General features: G+C 37.3%; 2 protein-coding genes across 2 annotated transcripts in view; one reads left to right on the forward strand and one right to left on the reverse strand.

Annotated features, from left to right (window-relative positions):
- The window catches only part of LRP2BP (LRP2 binding protein), a 96100-nt gene that overhangs the window by 67534 nt on the left and 10199 nt on the right, over positions 1-18367 (forward strand). The window contains exon 7 of the mRNA XM_085578716.1: positions 1-18367. This exon is cut by the window's left edge and continues 23154 nt beyond it; it is cut by the window's right edge and continues 10199 nt beyond it. The gene's annotated coding sequence lies outside the window, so the exon portion shown is untranslated.
- SNX25 (sorting nexin 25) overlaps positions 1-18367 on the reverse strand; it is an 82599-nt gene that overhangs the window by 54789 nt on the left and 9443 nt on the right. The window contains exons 2-3 of the mRNA XM_021541976.4: positions 15950-16034; positions 7817-8033 (exon numbers count right to left, since the gene is read on the reverse strand). Of these exons, the coding sequence (XP_021397651.2) occupies positions 7817-8033; positions 15950-16034 (302 nt within the window). The remainder of the gene's footprint in view (positions 1-7816; positions 8034-15949; positions 16035-18367) is intronic.

The following is an 18367-nucleotide window of genomic DNA, read 5'->3' on the forward strand; positions in this document are numbered from 1 at the left end:
GCAGAAGACCAGATTTGCTGCAGTATTCCTGAAGAGAAGCAGTTAAAACATTCCCAGGGTTATAAAAGTGCCATCAATTCCTTCCCATACTATAAGTAAGCAACTCTGAGCCAATATCAACACTTTTTTAACAATACCTCATTTCTCAGGAATGCTGGAGACCTGTGGCCATTTCATAAGACCAGACTATCACCTGGAATTCTAGGTTTCCCCATACAGCAAGCTCATGGAAATAATTTTTTCCTGAGAATCTACTCTAGATATCCGTATTTTTGACAAGGACCATCTGGTAACCATCTGTATAATAAAGACTCAGGAGTATTAAAATTTGGCTTTTATGGTTGGATGTATGCACCTGACACAAAGCACCTTTGACAAACATAAGTCAGTTTGCTTTGAAATTAAGACAGGAAGCAAATTTACACAAACACACACCCTCCCCCCTAAAAAAACCAAACATGCCCCACAAAAAAAACAGCCAACAAAAAAAAAAAAAAAAAAAAAAGAAACCAAAAACACAAACCCATCAAACAAACAAAAAAACCCCTACCAAACAACAAAACCATGGGTCTGTAAAAAATTAACAATTCCTCTACAGGAAATTACTTAAGGGATAGATGGATAACAAAGTGTTTCCTTCAGCCTTGATATTTCTTTATTTACTCTTTCAAGAGACAGCCTTGCAGAGCTCTATTTAAGTCTCAATCAGTACAATTGTGAGCTGAAATGCACGTGCAACTCTAAATAAGTGTCATCAGTATATTCAACATCCACCATGCATTTTCAAATTTTCATTACCCAACTCTGAGAACTACCCCAGCCACAAGCAGGCTGCATCTCTTCACCTATATTACCCTCAGAGCTGTAAGCTTCTTGACAATGCAGCAAAGTAAAAACTATTTGCTCTATATGAGTTTTCTAAGACATAAAAGAAACAAAAATTGAGACCTTTACAAGCCAGTATAACAAATATACTGGGAAAATGTATCCACTCAAAAAAAAACCAAAAACAAACCAATGAAAAAAATATCACATAAACCTCAGAAAGCACAACAAAAATAGAAATAGTGGATAAAGCCAAACCCAAAATTTCCAGAGCCACTATTTTATCAAGATAAATGAATAAGTTTAATAAATAATTTCAACTAATGTTTATGGTGCATAAAACCTGTCATTTATACATGCCACAGTTACCTCTTTCAGGAAATAGCATTTGACATGTCATATTAGTAACAGAGATAAAGAACTTATGAATGGCTTACAAACTGTGGTATAACCACATCAGCACTAGGATGTCTTAATGCTTATTATGGTGTCAAGGTTATACTCAATCATTAACAGGAAACCCAACTTCCCACACTGCAGCATGAAAACAAATGATGAGCTTTAGTCCTGGTGCTAGCTATGGGTTGAATTTAATAACATGCCTTCATTTTTTGTGACTAATTTGCTCTTAGCACTTTCATACATAGCAGTTCCCATTGCAACAAACCTCTACAGCTTCATACTAATCCCATACTAATACACCTTTCCAGAGGCTGACTGTGGTAACCAGCTCTTAGTATTTCTGGTTTCTGACAAATAGAATTATAAAAGAAAAACAAGACCTGTAGGAGGTGTACACACTGTAATCACAAAAAAAAAAAATGAAGTTATACATGCCCTATACATGCCAAGTTATTCACCTGGGCCAAGAAAATTAAGAGTTATTTTCTCTCCTTGCCCTGTCTATAACACACAGAAAACAAAAAGAATATTACCAAAACATGTATCACACAAACTTTAATCCCAAACATCTTATCACACTGTTTCCCCAAAACACTTTCCAAGAGACTTGAGCTCAAAACTATAGGTTCAGAATCAGCACTGGTAGCAGCCTGCAGACCCCAAGCATTCATTTTGTTAAGCCATAACTTATGCTGCAAGTCTGGGCACAAAAACACATAAAAACACTTCAGGATATACCAACAGATGCTGTGTGGTAGACAACTGGTCAGAAGCAGCCTGCGATACCACATATTCATGTTTGCAGAAACCAATTCTTCCTCTGCCTCTGGAGTCAAAGGTGCCCCAGCTGTAGGTTAAAGACAGAGAACACTCAAAACCAAAAGATATAGGGAAAAAAATAAAATACTACTACTAATAAAAACAAAACCAGTGTCATTTGACCTCTTCTTGCTGGGGTTTGCTCCAAAATCACTGTTTGTCAGAGGGTTCAAGACAGAAGGATTAAGTACCTTCCAACCCCACATGCCTACTCTGCTAATTTTTTCTGGAGCTATTTTCTTCCCAATGTCTGGTATTGGACAATATTTTTGATTTGTGCTGAACACAGGCTGATAATATAAAGATGGTTTTGTTATTGCTGAGCAACACTTGGACAGCATCAAGGCCCTTTTCTGCTTCTTGAATCACCCCACTGCTGGAAGTGCAAAAGGAGTTGGAAAGAAACAGACAGGACAGGCAACTCCAGCTGACCAAAGGGATATGCCAAGCCATGTGGCATCATGCTCAGTATGTAAAGCTGGGAGAAGAAAGAGGAAGGGGGGGATGTTTGGAGTCATGGTGTTTGTCTTCCCAAGTCACTATTACATGTGATAGGGCCCTGTTCTCCTGGAGATGGCTGAACACTTGCCTGCCTACGGAAGGTGGTGAATGAATTACTTGTTTTGCTCTTTGTGCAGCTTTTGCTTTACCCATTAAACTGTCTATCTCAAACCACAAGTTTTCTCACTTTTAACCCACAAGTTCCTGCACTTACTTTTACAAATCTCCCTGAGCATGCTGGTGGGGCAGTGAGTGAGTGGTTTGCGTGGGGCCACTGCTGGCCATTGCATAATACCTACTTATCTAACACAGGCAAATCTTATTTTGCCTATGCTGCACCCAGAAAAAAATAGGGTTTTATTTATCAAATGTTTATAGTTCTGTAAATATTTAGAGCAGTTGTTCTTAGCCCAAAGAAAGGGCAAGGGATTTCCCTCTTCCTTTCATGTGGACAGCTTCACAGAAAGGCACTTCTTATTTGGCTGCATCTTGCTTAAGTCCTTTTGGTACTGACTGAGCATTTTATCCAGAAGAATAGCTGTTTCTAGCTTAAAACAAACATGTCATGCTACCAGAGGGAGACTAGATTCCTGGCATCAGATAATTTCATCCCCTTAGAAGCACACTGCCACCACAGACAACACTGCACTCACATACCAACATGACCATTTCAATCATTATACTCCACCTTACTCAGCTCACAATCCATACTTGATTTCATAAAATGGTATTGCCAGTATTCAACTTGCTTATATTCTAGTTAAAGTAACCAAGCAAAGACTTTTTAATAAGATATGAAGGAATGAAGGAATAAAAGCTGCTATGAACACAAATGGCTGAATACTAACCTCTTTACCCTTGCAGGATGCACTTGGCTAATCCGGTTATAAATGTGCTTCTGATCCTGCACATGGGAAAAGAGCAGTGCCTTCTAAAAATGGTCTGACTTTTTCTCCATATCTCAAATTCATAAACTAGCTAATGCTAGACACAGGAAACAATCATATTTCATTTCTATATACCAAACCAATACTAGATATTAAATGGTTTCACATTTAAATTATTCAAAATGCCACAAATTTTCTCCCTGAAAAGTGATGGTTTCCTTTGAAATCCCAACTGAACCTCCAAGTACACCCCAGTGACACATATAAGATGAAAAAAATTGGGAGCTGTCTTGCCTAAAGCTTGCATTGCTCTGTGTCACTCCAGACAGTTCTGCCCATGGCTAGAAATGTCTATGCCCTTGTTTCACTTCGTAGATGTGTGTGGTATGCACAGGAAAGACAGGTGCTGTTAAAGAAAGCCAGCGGATAGAATAAAGAAACAGGAAACAGACCTAACTCTACAAGGTTCCTTTCTCCCAGTGCCCTGTCCCCAAGAAGCCACTATGAAAGTGGCCTCTCCTGTTACCAAAGAATCATAGAACAGTTTGGGTTGGAAGATGCTTAAAGATCATCTAGTTCCAACCCCACGCCATTGGCAGGGACACCTTCCACTAGATCAGGTTGCTCAAAGTCCCATCCAACCTGGCCTTGACCCATACTTTGAAGGTAGACAAGGTCTCCCAGCACTTTTCTTCATTTCTGGCCTCTGCTGGCTATTTACCTTGAGCTGTTTATTACTGGGTGGATTTTTGACATGATTAACATAAGCCAGAGAGAAAGCAGGAGCAAAAGACAGGACTGTAGCACCTTTCCTCATTCTGAAGAACCTCAGCCTATTTTCAGCCCTCAGACATCCTGGTTAATCACAGATTGAAGTTCATCAGTGAAAGCAGAAAAGTAAAGAAATTTGAGTGTCCAGCATGCACCTAGTCACAAAACACATGAACCTCACTCTGAAAAAACAAGACATCTGTCCTCCTAGGCATTGATTACTCCTTTTTGCTGTGCTAGTGGTTTATCTGTTTTATAGGAAAATCAAGACAACTTGGCTCACATGGCACTCCCTCCAGAGACAATATTAGAGGCATTTAAAACTTCATAAGCTGCCACACAATAGACAAAATGCCCTTTGCCATCATGCTGCAGTATAAACTCAGTGGCAGAAATAATGGAGCATTTCAAGAGGTATCCCAACAGGAAAGATACCTCCCACTAATTACAGACTCTGTTCCACTATATTTATCATCCAAAACTAACTGGATTCATTATGAGACACAGAAGGAAATGTGAGTGCAAATTTACATTTACTACTCTCTTTAAAATACTAACAAAAAGCAAGCAGATCAGGATTCCCTACCTTAGGAAGATGAAATTTTTTGTTTGAACTGTGGTAATTCAACAGTGATTCAACCCAGTAGACAGTTGAACACCACATAGATTTTCACTCACTCCCTCACCCTCCCACAGTGGGATAAAGAAGAGAATAAGAAAAAAAGGTAAAATTCCTGACTGTGGGGTGACATAATTGCAGCCTTCAGGTACTTGAAGGGAGCCAAAAAGAAAGGTGAAGAGAGACCATTTACAAGAGCCTATAGTGACAGGACAAGGGGCAATGGCTTCAGACTGAGATGGTTTAGATTAAATATTAGGAAGAAATTCTTCTGATGAGGCCCTGAAACAGATTTCCCAGAAAAGTCATGGATGCCCCATCCCTGGAACTGTTCAAGGCCAAGTTGGATGGGGCATTGAACAATCTGGTCTAATGAAAAGTGTCCCTTCCCACAGCAGGGGTTTGGAACTAGATAACTTTTAAGGTCTCTTCCAATTCAAACCATTCTATGACTTGACACAAAGAAAATTCAATAGAACAGAAAAGGCAGGAAAATAAATAATAATAATGATTAATAATAGAATTAGAATATATAAAACAAGTGATGCTCAACACCTGCTTACTGATGGCCCAGCCAGCTCCCAAGCAGCATCTCCCAGCATCTTTTCACCTAATTTATACATTGAACATGACACCATTTGGTATAGAATATCCCTTTGGCCAGCTGGGGTCTGCTGTCCTGGCTATGTCACTGCCCAGCTTCTTGTGTTGCCCACCCCCTCAGCTTCCTCACTGGCAGGCAGTATGAGAAGCTAAAGTCCTTGACATAGCATAACACTGCTTAAGAACAACTAGAAGACCAGTGCTATCAACATTATTCTCAACCTAAATCCATAATACAGCACCATATCAGCTACTAGGAAGAAAATTAATTCTATCTCAGTTGAAAACCAGGACAACAATATAGAAGATAATTAAAGGCTTCCAAGCTAGAAGAAGCATACTTCTTAGTTCTCAGTCTATAGCTTAAAATGTCAGCATGTTCTAGCACAGTAAATGCCATAGCAGTAGGCAATTTGTACAAAAGTCAAATTCTTGCTAAAACTACAAATTCTCTTAAATAGAAAACACTATTGGAATATTTGCTGTGCTTTCAGGTTTATTGCATGCATGCTCACATCATTCAGCAGCACAAATTCCATCAGTAGTGTATGAGCACAATGTCACCCTTCTTCTGACTTTGCAATAGTCTGTACATAGCATCTAAGCTGTCTGTCCATCTGCTAAGAAATGGTCAGCCCTGTGCAATTTCCATACAGCTCCCTGGACTTTTCAAACAAATTTGGATGAGCAGCATGAGGATGGTCTAGAGCTTTACATGCATCATTCAGCATCATGTTGCTGATCTGTCAAGCACATGAAAATCAGAACTTTCTCCTTGTGAATTCATAGCCTTGCAGTCTGCAAAAAACAGTCACTGAGTCCAGTTCCAGCCTCTACAAATTGTTCAGTTAGAGCTGTTTGGTTGGTTTGTTTGGTTTTTTCCTAACCTGCTATTTCACTAACTCTTGATAAGACTTTTTTCATTCCCATATTAATACTGCCTCTGTTATCCAGATTTAAGTTTCATTTATTACTTCCAAGTGAAAAAGTTAACCAGAAAACAACCAAAAGAATTTATTTTAGTTCTACACAGTGGAAATAACAATCCAACAGAGACCAGATGAAGTGGTCGTAATTCTCAGCAGATAAGAAACCTCACCAACAATCAGCATTAATAATACTTAATCATTCTGCAATTCTAGGTCCTACATCTCCAGCTTCAAATAGGAAAACATTCTGATTTTAAAAAAAAACAGAAACAAACAACAAAGCAAATAAACTTCCTCATTCTTTAGCTGTTCAAACCAAATTCTTCCCAAAAGCAAACACTTTATTCTAATCAAGGACAACTGCAAGCATGATACTTAAAAATCAGAGCACCCTTAGGAGTTTTATCTAAGAGATTTCTACTTCATTGCAGAGCTAAAAGAAAGTAGTACCTAGAACCCACTGCAAGATCTTCTGAAAAGTACATACACCTCAATTTCTTATTTTCTTGAACGTAACCACCCTTTACTGTCCTTACTTTATGAATTAGCTTACATAAGAATTAGCTAGGATCTACCACAAATACATTAGCCATGTCTTCTAATACAGAAGAGAAAGAAGTGTCAATGGTAATAGATTGATCACTTACAGAACACAACTGTTCTTTTTTGTCTGATGGAGTGTCAAAAATACACGCATCTAACTGTAGGTAAACAACTTCACACAATAAAATGTACAGTCTAAATCTGAATGACCAAAGCATATTCCAATTAGAATAACCAAAATGCAGATACAAGACCAAATTCCATGCACAATTAGGCGAATTGTGTATTCAGATGTGGGAGCTGTATAGGCTATGATTTCCTATTTGCAATTACAATTTGGTTGTAACTCTAGTGTTTGGGGCTTTTTCAAGTGGACAAAAAGATCCTTGCCAAAGAGGAAATTTGTGAAATTAGCAAGATAACTTAAGCAGAGAAAGAAAATACAGTCAACAATTTTTCTACTAGAAAAATCTTGTTACTTCAGGACAGACCACCTACAGAAATCACAAGTCTTTGCCTCCCAGGGTTAGAAGAAATGGAAAACTGAATGGAATTACTCCTGGTGCTATTCTGGGAAAGGTGCAAATAACTATCTTCTGTCTGTTGACTGCACTGACAGTAGCCCTTCTTTCCATTGCATGTTCACAGTGTACGAACTGCTCACGCAGACCACCTCCTACTGTGATCAAAGAATTCATGGATTACACTGAAAAGAGTAGTGAATCCAAACTCTTAGAAAAAGGAGTCCAAATGTTTCCTTACATCCTGAAGCCAGCTTGATCTCTAAAACTAGTAATAAGCTTGAACTATTTTATCAGTTTCCTACAAAAGCATTACACACAGTATTCATCACTTTGATTCAGCACATCTGTAAGAGAGAAGCAGAAAATTCCAATAAACTGCAGTTTTGTTTTTACCTGGCATTGGCTCCTTTAAGGTCACAGAAGTGTGAGAGTAAAGCTTTCACTACATCATTGCAGACAACTTTAACTACATCAATGTGACTCAGCCTCTGTCGCAGCTGCTTGGCAATCTCCCAAAAGTCTTCAGAGAGCAGCTGGTACAGCTGCCCCTCATCTCTGCTGAGTTGCCCATACCAGGACAGGATGTAATCTCTATAGCTGTAGTCAAACACTGAAAAGGAGAAACAAAACAATAAATAGCAAAATCTGCAAAAGGACAAGGCACCAAGATAGGAAAAATGTAACCCTCCACCCTTCTCAAAAACTGGATGGGTAATAGGCTTCACATCTACTTCTTACCAAAGGAAGTCAGGTTGGCAAGGTTACAGCAATCTGCACCTAACAGGTTACTGCAGGTCACTTTGCAAAGCAAAACCTTTAAGTGGATTTGCTCAGACAATCAGGTTACCAGCTACACACAAACCTCAGACTAATACCTGTCTCTCAGCAGTGGCTGTGGTTATATGAACTATCATATAATCCGACTCTGTCTAAAATGCTGCAGACTGAAGCCTGCTTTCTCTGCATAGGAACTGAATAGTCTCCATTCCAAAGTCATGGCTAAAAAGGGGAGGTGGTAATATTTTTGGATTTCCAAAGATATATACAACACAGAACAGCACCACAGAAAGTATATTACAGGATCAGAAGAGCTAAGAGAGAACAAGTGGATTAGTGAGACCACATGAACTTCAAAAATGATGATGCATTCCAGAACCATACCAACAGGCAAAAACCAGTATTATTGTAATTGCAAATCCCCTGGCAACACTGTCTTCTACCATTCTGACTTTGCTTTTTGTTTCATCCAGCAAATGTCCCTGGAGGTCTAAGAGAGAGCAGGGAGAACACATGAACTATTTAGCAGTTGCAACAAGATGGGGGAAAAGCTGGGGTTGTAAGAGTCAATTTGCATCTACCAGATAACAAAAAGGAGGGGTAATAAAGTCATGGCAATTTGAGCAACATCTTTACTAAACAAGCTGGTTTCAAACTTTCATATCCGAAGTCCATCTTATTTATCAGTGTAAGTCTACGGTGCAAAGTAATCATGAGACTCCATAATTTCTTACCTTCCAGTTTGATAGAAGTTGTTTGCTAAATTATGTAAGTTATGAAAATCTCCCCAGCACTGGCAACAGTGAACTAGTAGCATATTAATTGGACACCAGTTTAAATATTTTCACCTGCCTTTTCAGGCAAAATTAGCAAACCTCAACTAACATAACCTTGATAAAAACATTTCCAGAGAAATGGCTAAAACTGATTAAAGTATCTATTAAAATGCTTCACAAACTAGATTTCTCAAGTTGATAAAGAAATGTAATCACTTCAATGAGTAGGCTGAAATAGTTAAAAGCCTTTTGCTAAGTCATTTCAAGACTTTTTAATTAATAATTCAGAAAAAAATCCACAGTTCTGTAAACAAATACATAACAGGTTTGATTTTTTTTTCCTAATCCAGGAGAGAAAAAAGTATGCAGAGCCATATAGCAGGATAGGAACTTCCAAAAGAACTCTTCTAAAATAGGTGAAATATTTCACTGAAAACTCTTACCCACAAATAGTAACAAGTGATAAAAACAGTTATAAAAATAGTTGTCTTCTGATAAGCAGACGAATAATCTGTCAAGACACCACAGAATTGGGGAATAGCATTTTAAAATCTGAAGATTTATTACTTATCTCAAGTCTTCCAACAAAACACATTTTAAGAATTTATTTTTTCACAGCTGTCCCTACTTCTTTCTGCAGCCACCTTTTTTGTTATAGCTTAGTTACTCTCTTCTGTTGCAAGGTCTGAAAAAATGTGGAAAGCTGACCACAGCACAGATTCTTCCTTTTCATCTAATCCATAAGAGACTAATAATTTCTCAAGTGCATTGTGATATTTTTTAATCAGCATCACTGGCAGGCAGTGACTTCCCAGATTTTCTTACAGACACCCTCTCTATTCTCTGCAAGGGTGCAAAGTAGCTATTTCTTCAGCATCTTTTGCTCAAGAGGACAAGCCATGGTATGGAGCAGTGGCTTCGACAGAAGTCTATTCAACAGAGCTCCACAAAGCAAGAGCACAAGAGCAGAACTTGCATCCCTTAAGGACATATTGTCTTTCAGAGAAAATATATTCCTAATGACCATTAATTTATTAATTTTTAATAAATTATAACATAATAATTTATATTATCTAATTTACATTATCTCACATAATTATTATAATTTAATAAAATTAATAAAGTAATTTATTAATTTTTAAGCAACTCCACACCAAAATGATCCCAGTTTCCAGAGCACTGCATAATACATTCTTTTTGATTCCTTTTAGCCACTCATTAATTCTGTCACACTCAATGCAAAAAAACCACAAAATCTATCGGCAGTATCTAGCTAGAGACAAAAGATCTTCAATCATGACCAAAAAATCAACCATACAATTATGAAATATTTAATTTGTGTTTAACTCTTCTAGTTACATACTTTCAACACCTTAAAAGGATTTAAACCCTATTTTCCTGCACCTATGTTCTACAACTCTTGCTTGACATGTCTTCTTTAGTTTCCTTGTCACTTCTGAACCTTGTTGCCCTTCCTGCATCACAACTATTACAGAGAACAGTGCTGTTCTCTATAAAATTCAGGGTTCTTTAGAGCCCAGCATGAATGTCCAAGTGAGCAGTGAGACAGCTTTTAAACAAATAAAATTTAAAAAGGACACCAGCCACAGACACAAACAGCAACCAGTTTAAGACTGGGTAGTACACTGCCTTGTGTCATCCTGGCCATGGGGTGCAGCTGCTGCTTTAGTTTCATGCCTATTGATGCAGCTGGTGCTTTTTCAGCACTCTAAAGAAGGAAAGAAAACAAATGTAACAAATTTATAGAGAGCAGTTTTCTCTCTTCAGAGAAGAAATCTGCTCATGAATCTATTCTCATTATTTTTATACTACATGTTCTCTAAAACATTGAAAACAACAGTCAGAAGACAAGGAAGGAATAAAAAAATAAGCAGAACACATTCAGGACAGAAACCACTAACTCATCCACTACAAACATAAAACAGATTTCTTCTGATCAAATCAAATGCAATGACCACAATGAATCTGGTGCAAAACTGTAGAAACTTCTATTGGGTTTTCTAAACTAGTTCAGAAGATCCAAGCCCCAAATTATTACAATGTGATTAAATGCCATTCCCATGTGAAATTGAAGTTGAGCCTGTTCAACTACTCATTTTAAATACTGTAAACTAGAAGAGTATTGGGAGTAGAGCCAGAAGCTTGTGTGGAGATTTAGTGAGGACACCCCTCTAGACCGTTCCTTCATTCCTACACATGTCCTACAGTAACTGCTATCCCTTTTCCACATTCATTCATTGAGAGGTTCAGTGGCACCACCAGGGTCTGCAGGTCAGACTGGCTTCAAATCTGCAATTTGCAGAGCTGCAGACTAGACAGTTTTTATATTGCTAAGATTCATTATCCAACTTTATTAAAAATAACAAAAATCTGAATAACAAGGATTAAATGCCTACTTTGTTTCTCAAAGCAATATTAAAAAACAAAACAAATATCCTTTGAAAATGAAGACACAAACTTCCAAGTTTCAACAACTAACTGTCCTTTCCTGAAAACCCTGGAGAATCCACAACCACTACATTAATTTATAGTCAAATCCAAAAATCTCCTGTGACTGCATGAAAAAAAAAAAAGAAGAAAAGGCATAGCTACAATACTGCCTTGAGTTATTCTACAGCAATAAGCATTCCAACCCATAAAAGAGAAATACAAGGGTAATGTGAATTGTGTTAGGATCCTGCAGGAGGAAACCACCATCAAAAACCCAAGAATCACTACCAGAATTCTCTGATATTACAACACTAGATCTAACATGCATGATGGGGTTATAATAAGCTATACTTTTAGGAAAATATTTTCAGTAAAAAACTAATAGAAAAAAAGACAGACTACAGCCAAGTACCTGTCAAACCACTGTTCTAGAGAAGTAAATGCTAAATGCTTATTTACTTCTTACAGCAACTACCTTTCCCCCTGCCAAAAGCCAATTCAGACCAAAAAGACCCAAACAACAAAAAACAATGACAACAAAAACCTGAAAGAAAATTTAAAACCCCTACATTAAAGATGGTTACAATTACTAACAAAATTACTAATAAATACTCTGAATATTCAATTTTATAATTGCCAAGACATTAACATTTAAATTTAAAGAGATGAAGGCCACTTTTCACTTTTTGTATTTTAAATTTCATTATGTTTTAGCTATACAAGAGGATGATGGTTTATGCTTAATATTTGCTTTACTGAACTTTCTCATGGTCAAATCTTTACTCAAAGATTCTCAAATATAAATCTTTACTTAGACCATGGTGTAAAAGGTTGACAAAATGATGCCTAAATGCCAATATTTCAATGACCGTGAATTAGTGACAGTGGTTTAAAGATTTCAGTGCTCTTCTAAAGTTTGTGTTTGGAAAACCACTAGCATTTCTCGGTTTACTTCCATATTCAAACTCTATGAAACTGCCAGGTTTAAAAGGCAAGATGCTATCATTGTGTATGGATGGATCAGCCCTGTGCAAAAGGAATCCCTGACAGTCTCCCAATTCCCAAATCTTCATTTTTATTAAAATTTTCCTGACATTTGTGTCTTTTTTGGTTTTTTTATGCAGAAAAAAATCATAGCAGTAAAATAAAAAAATAAGACAAATTTATGTCCAAATAGTTTTCTCCATGCACCCTTTGCCAAGAGTTCTTAGCTTCAAGTGTTTGAATCCCAATAGCAGAGAAAACATACATTCAAATTTGTTTGCCGATATTGTGGACCAAAAAAATTTGGTTTGAAAGCTGTTTTTTGAAAAAATATTTTTTAAAAATTAATAAATAGAAAAACCCACCAGCTTTCCAAATAGAGAGCAGCAAGAGCCACTACCAATTATTTTTCTAAATATCAGTATGCACATTTTAAGTTGGGAAATGAGACAGACTTTTCTCCCAATCTTTCTGTAAAGGCAAGTACAACCTTACATCTCTAACAGAGTTGGATCCTAAGGTTCAACACAGACAGGCATGATCTAATTTATAGAAAGAATCTAATTAAATACCCAAAATATTTTGAAAAAGATCACCTAAGGTAGGGTTGAAGGAAGATAAGCCACTCCAAAAGAAGAGATGGCTCTCTGGCAGGAAATATTTTAAGCTCTGAGAAACAGGTGAATTTTCTCAGCAGAACAATTTCACCAGTAGAGCTCTGCTGAGATTTGAGCTATGGCCTGTTTTACTTACTCAAAAATGACCCAGTGAAGCAGCTAAGTGACTTGAAGACCATTCTTCTTGGCACTACTAAAACTGTAGAGACAAAGACTGACTGTGAAAAACAACAAAAAGGATTTGGAGCAGTAAAAAAGGAAAATGAAATTCAGTTCCTGGGAGGCCAGCGACCCCCGCAGCAGATGAATCTCCTGGCAGCTGCAGCCCAGCCCAAGCAGTACACACTGTGCACAGCAGCATGAGTGTGACTGGGCACAGGCGCTCTCAGGAGCCATCTTACCACACCACTGTGAGGATGGAACCCAGACAAGCAACAGGTAGCACTAAAGGCTATTTGTATAAGTGGCTTATCTTCTCTTTTGGTAAGGTAAACAAAGGTCAAACAAAAATCAAATAAATCGCTCAAGAGAAAGCATGAAAACTACTGAAGACACATATTTCAATGTTAGTTACTCAACTGCTACCAGCTGAAAAGGAGACTTGCGGTTGACAACTAAAGGCCTTTTCTTTCTGCCATATTCAACATGAAAAATCTCTTCATTACCTGACACATGCTCTGATTTTGAACACTTAGATTTCCTAAACTACAACACACTGTGGCACTCACAGCTTTCCCTTACCTTGTATCTACTGCTAAGGCAAGTATCCCATAATGAAGCAGCACTCTGAAGCACCAACCTGTTACACTACTCTGCTCTTAATGGAAAATAACAAAGACATTCAGGGCAGAGCTGTAAGCCAACATGTACAGAGTTCCTTCTTGGTGGTGTTTAGAGTGAGGCACACTGTAAAAGGATAATTCCAAACAATTTTATTACATGGGCTGCAGCAAAACAAGAAGCTATATAAGACACAGGCAACTACTATCAGCCAGTGACCATCACAGGAAAACTATCTAAACATATAATAGTTATTGAACTAAGACTGATGGTTGAAACAGAAACATAGATGACTCCTTCAGTTAAACCAAGAATATGACCAAGGATCTTTCCAACTACATTAACAGACTATGATGGGACCATCAGGAAAAAAAGCAGTAAAGCAAGTGGTAGCTTGAAGTGACACAGAACCTCAGGTGCACCACACTAAACTCAGACAGAAAATACCACACAGCCTGGCTCTAACACCAGCAAAAGCATGTCATGACTAACAGACAACAGGCAGTTCTGGAGGGGGGCAAGGTAGTTAGCAACCAACAGTAAACCCCTGGCCAACTTAATTACACAGTGATGAAACACAGCTGAAGAAACCAGAATTAACCAAAGGGCTGTCTCTTCACACCCAGCAACAGCATTTCTGAAATCAGATGACATCATCCATGCATCTCCAAGTAATGTAAAGAGAAGTAAAATCCATTAAGAAAAAAAAAATACACACACACAAAACTCCACATCCCAAAACCTCAAGAAGCACTAGGAATGCAAACTGGTCCCCAAGATGAAAACCTCATTACAACTGAATGTCTCCTGGCTAAATGAATACAGCTTTCTAGAGCATTTTATTGAGTAACACATTACATTTAGGACTGCAAAAAGTTGTCAAAAATTCCTGGGATTTAAAAATACTTTCATTCTAATCACTGCAATACTGGAAACAAAAACACAGATGGTATTTTTTATATTACTAGCAATAAAGTTTTATTTAACCACAGACTTGTGGGGGGAAAAAAGGCAACAAAAAAACCCCACCATTCACATCAAGACAACTAAAAATTTCAGAACTGTCACAGGCAAGAAGTCCTGTCTATTTTCAGAGAGACATTTTGTGCTAATAAAAAATAAACTATTGCTTTTGGGATTGCATTCAGTATTTCAAAATAATTGCATTCAGTATCTCAAACTGAAGATGACTCAGACACCTTTCAAACCAAAAACACTTTGTATGGTAGAGCAAAAAGTATAGACTCATCTTTGTCAAACTGCGAAACAGAGAAGTTGGCTTCATCACTTAGGCCTGGAAGAAATAAAACAAAATCTGACATGTTTGCTCTCCAAAATTCAGTGTAAGGATGGGGGGTAAAAGCTACTCTGAAAAAAAAAATAGTAGCAGAAAGGCATGAGCTGTCACAGCATAAGGTACTTAACTCTGAGAAATGAATCATTTAGGTATTAGTAACTTTCTTTCAGCCTTACTGAGTAGGGATGGCCTCATGCATCCAACTCAATGACAGAGGTAGGTAGTGTTCCAATTTTATAATTTTGCTACATACCCTGCTAATAGCTATTCATAAACATAACTTTAAAAACATAAGTTGTCATAAGACAACAAACCAATTTTAAGCAATAATAATTTTTAAAGATAATGTCAATTTATGAAAAATATAGGAAAAAGTGCTGCAAAGAAATCTTAAAGGAAAAAGTATTCAAAATTAGATAAAATATTTACAAGAGGCTAATATACTCTATCAGGCAGAAATACACATGTTGATTTTAGATTCATTTTTAATGAGAAGAATTACAATAAATGGGAAGACTGTATGCAGGAGTCTACAGGATTTCTCAATTCAGGAAAACCCAGACAAGAATATTTTAAGTGTTACCCCTTAAGCTTTGTGTATAAGTATCAATTGATGTATTTCTGTAAAAAAAACAGCCACTACAATGACAAGATATCAGCTGAATAGCAAAAGCAACATCACATTACTTACTACAGTGGATTTTTTAAGAAGACTAAGACCTTGCCGTTATACTTTATATCATGGAAGAAACCAGGGTCTCATTCTAAACTCTTGGAATATTGTGCAGTTACAGCTTGCTAAAAGGACAAGAGATATTCAGACTCTAATGCACATAAGACTCACCTTCTTTCAGTGCTTTATCCATATTGTGAGAAATAACCACTCTCCTTGATTGGATTGAATCATGAGAGCTTCCAAACCAATTACTCTGAAATTAAAACAGAACATACTTCATAAGAGGAAGAAATAAATCAAAAGTTACAGAAGAAATAAAACTGGAATTCAAGGTAATAGTACTGTATCATTTGTTCTTTATACAAATATTGTCACCTCATATAGTAAAACAGAGGAATGTAAATTGTCTATGAGGTTACTGTACATTGTTCATTAAGCACACATTAATACTTGTATATCATACATTGTAAAACTTGCAAAATTATCCTAAGTAAAGTTTTTTTTTGTAGAAATGAGCCGTATTCATTTGCAAGACAGTGCACTGAGAATACGACATGCATGTAACAAAACAACGGGAACTGTTTTATTCAGTTTTATTTTCACAGCAAATAGAACATTTTTATAGCCTATTCTGACAATGGACTTCATTTAGTCTTGTAAACTACTTTTAAAACAAAAGAGAAGCCTTTGGATCTCCTACAGTAATTTTGGTTCACATTATTTTGGGCTTCTTTCTTCAGAGATACTTCTGGCCCTCTGTATTCTAAACTGCTGTCCTATACAAATATTTGTCTTTATTGGAGTATTCACTCCCACAGTGTCCAAACAGGTGGGTGGATGGAGAAACATTTTTCAGGGTATAGACAAACAGCAGTGACTCATGATGTATTTATATAGAAAGAAGTATAATTCAAAACAGAAATAGAAACTGTTCCCACTGAGCTTGGAGCTTACTCTCCTTCATAAGGGGAAAGCACTTCACAAACATCCTCATCCTTCCAACATTCACCATACAGAGAACAGGAAAGCAGCATAAACATAAAGTAAAAACATTGTTTAATGTTCTTAAAGGTAATATACCCTTATTTCATCCAATTTGCAGGCTAATACTCTGTATTTTGGTTTAATGTTTTTGTCTACTTCAGGTACATGCATGTAGAGTGTAATAAAGCTCGTCTAATAGAACCTAGATAAAGGAGTCTATGCACTACTTTTAACAGCAAAATAAAGCTTTTCAGGCTCACTCACACCTAACACACAGCAAAGTGACTTGGAAAGGTACTTTCCATGCCTTGAGTGCCCCCCTACCCACAGCTGATTTGTTCCATCCTTTGGATGAATGCAGCAACACACTCTAGAGTTCTTCCAGTCACTATTCTGAGACCATGCCTGTGGTCTTTCAGGTTTTCTTCCCTCCTTCACAACACTACCAATGGCAGGAGCAGCAAGACTTCAGCACATGTACCTCCATGTGCAGTCCTCCCTAACTATAAAGACTATAGTCAATGAGGTGTTAGAACAGAGTATTGAGTGAACCACTATAGATTTCCAAGCTCCTTTTTGACCTGAACACCAATAAAAGATTCAGCCATACCCAGCTGAACAGAAGGAAAATGTATTTTTTCTCTTTGAAAGGTCACCTAACACTATTTGTAAGGCTCCAATACATCATCTCTGGCTACTAATGTTATCACGCTTCCTCAATACAAAGCTGTGTTAATTCCAGTCACACAATTACTTCAGGATTTTTCTCCTTTTTTTTGCAGCAGGAAACTGCATTATTTAAAAAATTAAAGATTCACAGAGACATGAAATACCCCAAGTACCTTAGGGGAAGGGAAAACCCAATTAAACAAACTCACTCAGTTCTTTCTGTGAAGAAAGAACTCCTAAACATGAGCCCACAATCCTGACTCAACACACTCCATCTTCCTTAACATTCATGCCAGCTTGGGTACCCTACAGGGCTAATCCTTCTGCTGAACTGAGTCCTAGATGCATGGAGGTCAGTGACCTCAAGCTAACTTAAGCATCAACAGTTGCATCACATACATTGCAGGAAGCATTTTTTTATGGCCTAAAGCATCAGAAAGTGCTCCAATACAGTGCTCACCAAATTACTCCTTTCAAAACTAGTTTAAACATGAGTTAAAAAAAAAAAAAAAAAAAAAAAGAAAGAGCAACCTTCAGAGGGGATCTATAGTTGCAAGAAGGTACGTAGATTATTCCACTATTAACATATGATTCTGGTTGGGTTACTTCAGGCTTAAGGAAATAAAAAAACTTCAGGGAGACCTTACTGCTCTCTCCAACTACTGAATGACAGGCTAACAGAGAAAAGGGAGCCAGACTCTTCTTGCAGATACAGAGGACATTAGGAAACATTGCAACACAGGAAATTCCCATCACAAGACAAAACTATTTTAATCATGAGGCTACTCAAGTATCAAAATAGGGGTGCTGACAGACTGTGGAGTCTCCATCTCTCAATCTTCCTCATTGAGCAAGAAAGTGAACTAGTTATCCTTCAAATATTCCTTCCAACCTGAACTATTCATGATCCTTGTCTAAAACAGCTGATCAAAC

Source organism: Lonchura striata, chromosome 4, assembly GCF_050655825.1.
Source record: "Lonchura striata isolate lonStrDom1 chromosome 4, ASM5065582v1, whole genome shotgun sequence".
Classification (NCBI taxonomy): Eukaryota; Metazoa; Chordata; class Aves; order Passeriformes; family Estrildidae; genus Lonchura; species Lonchura striata.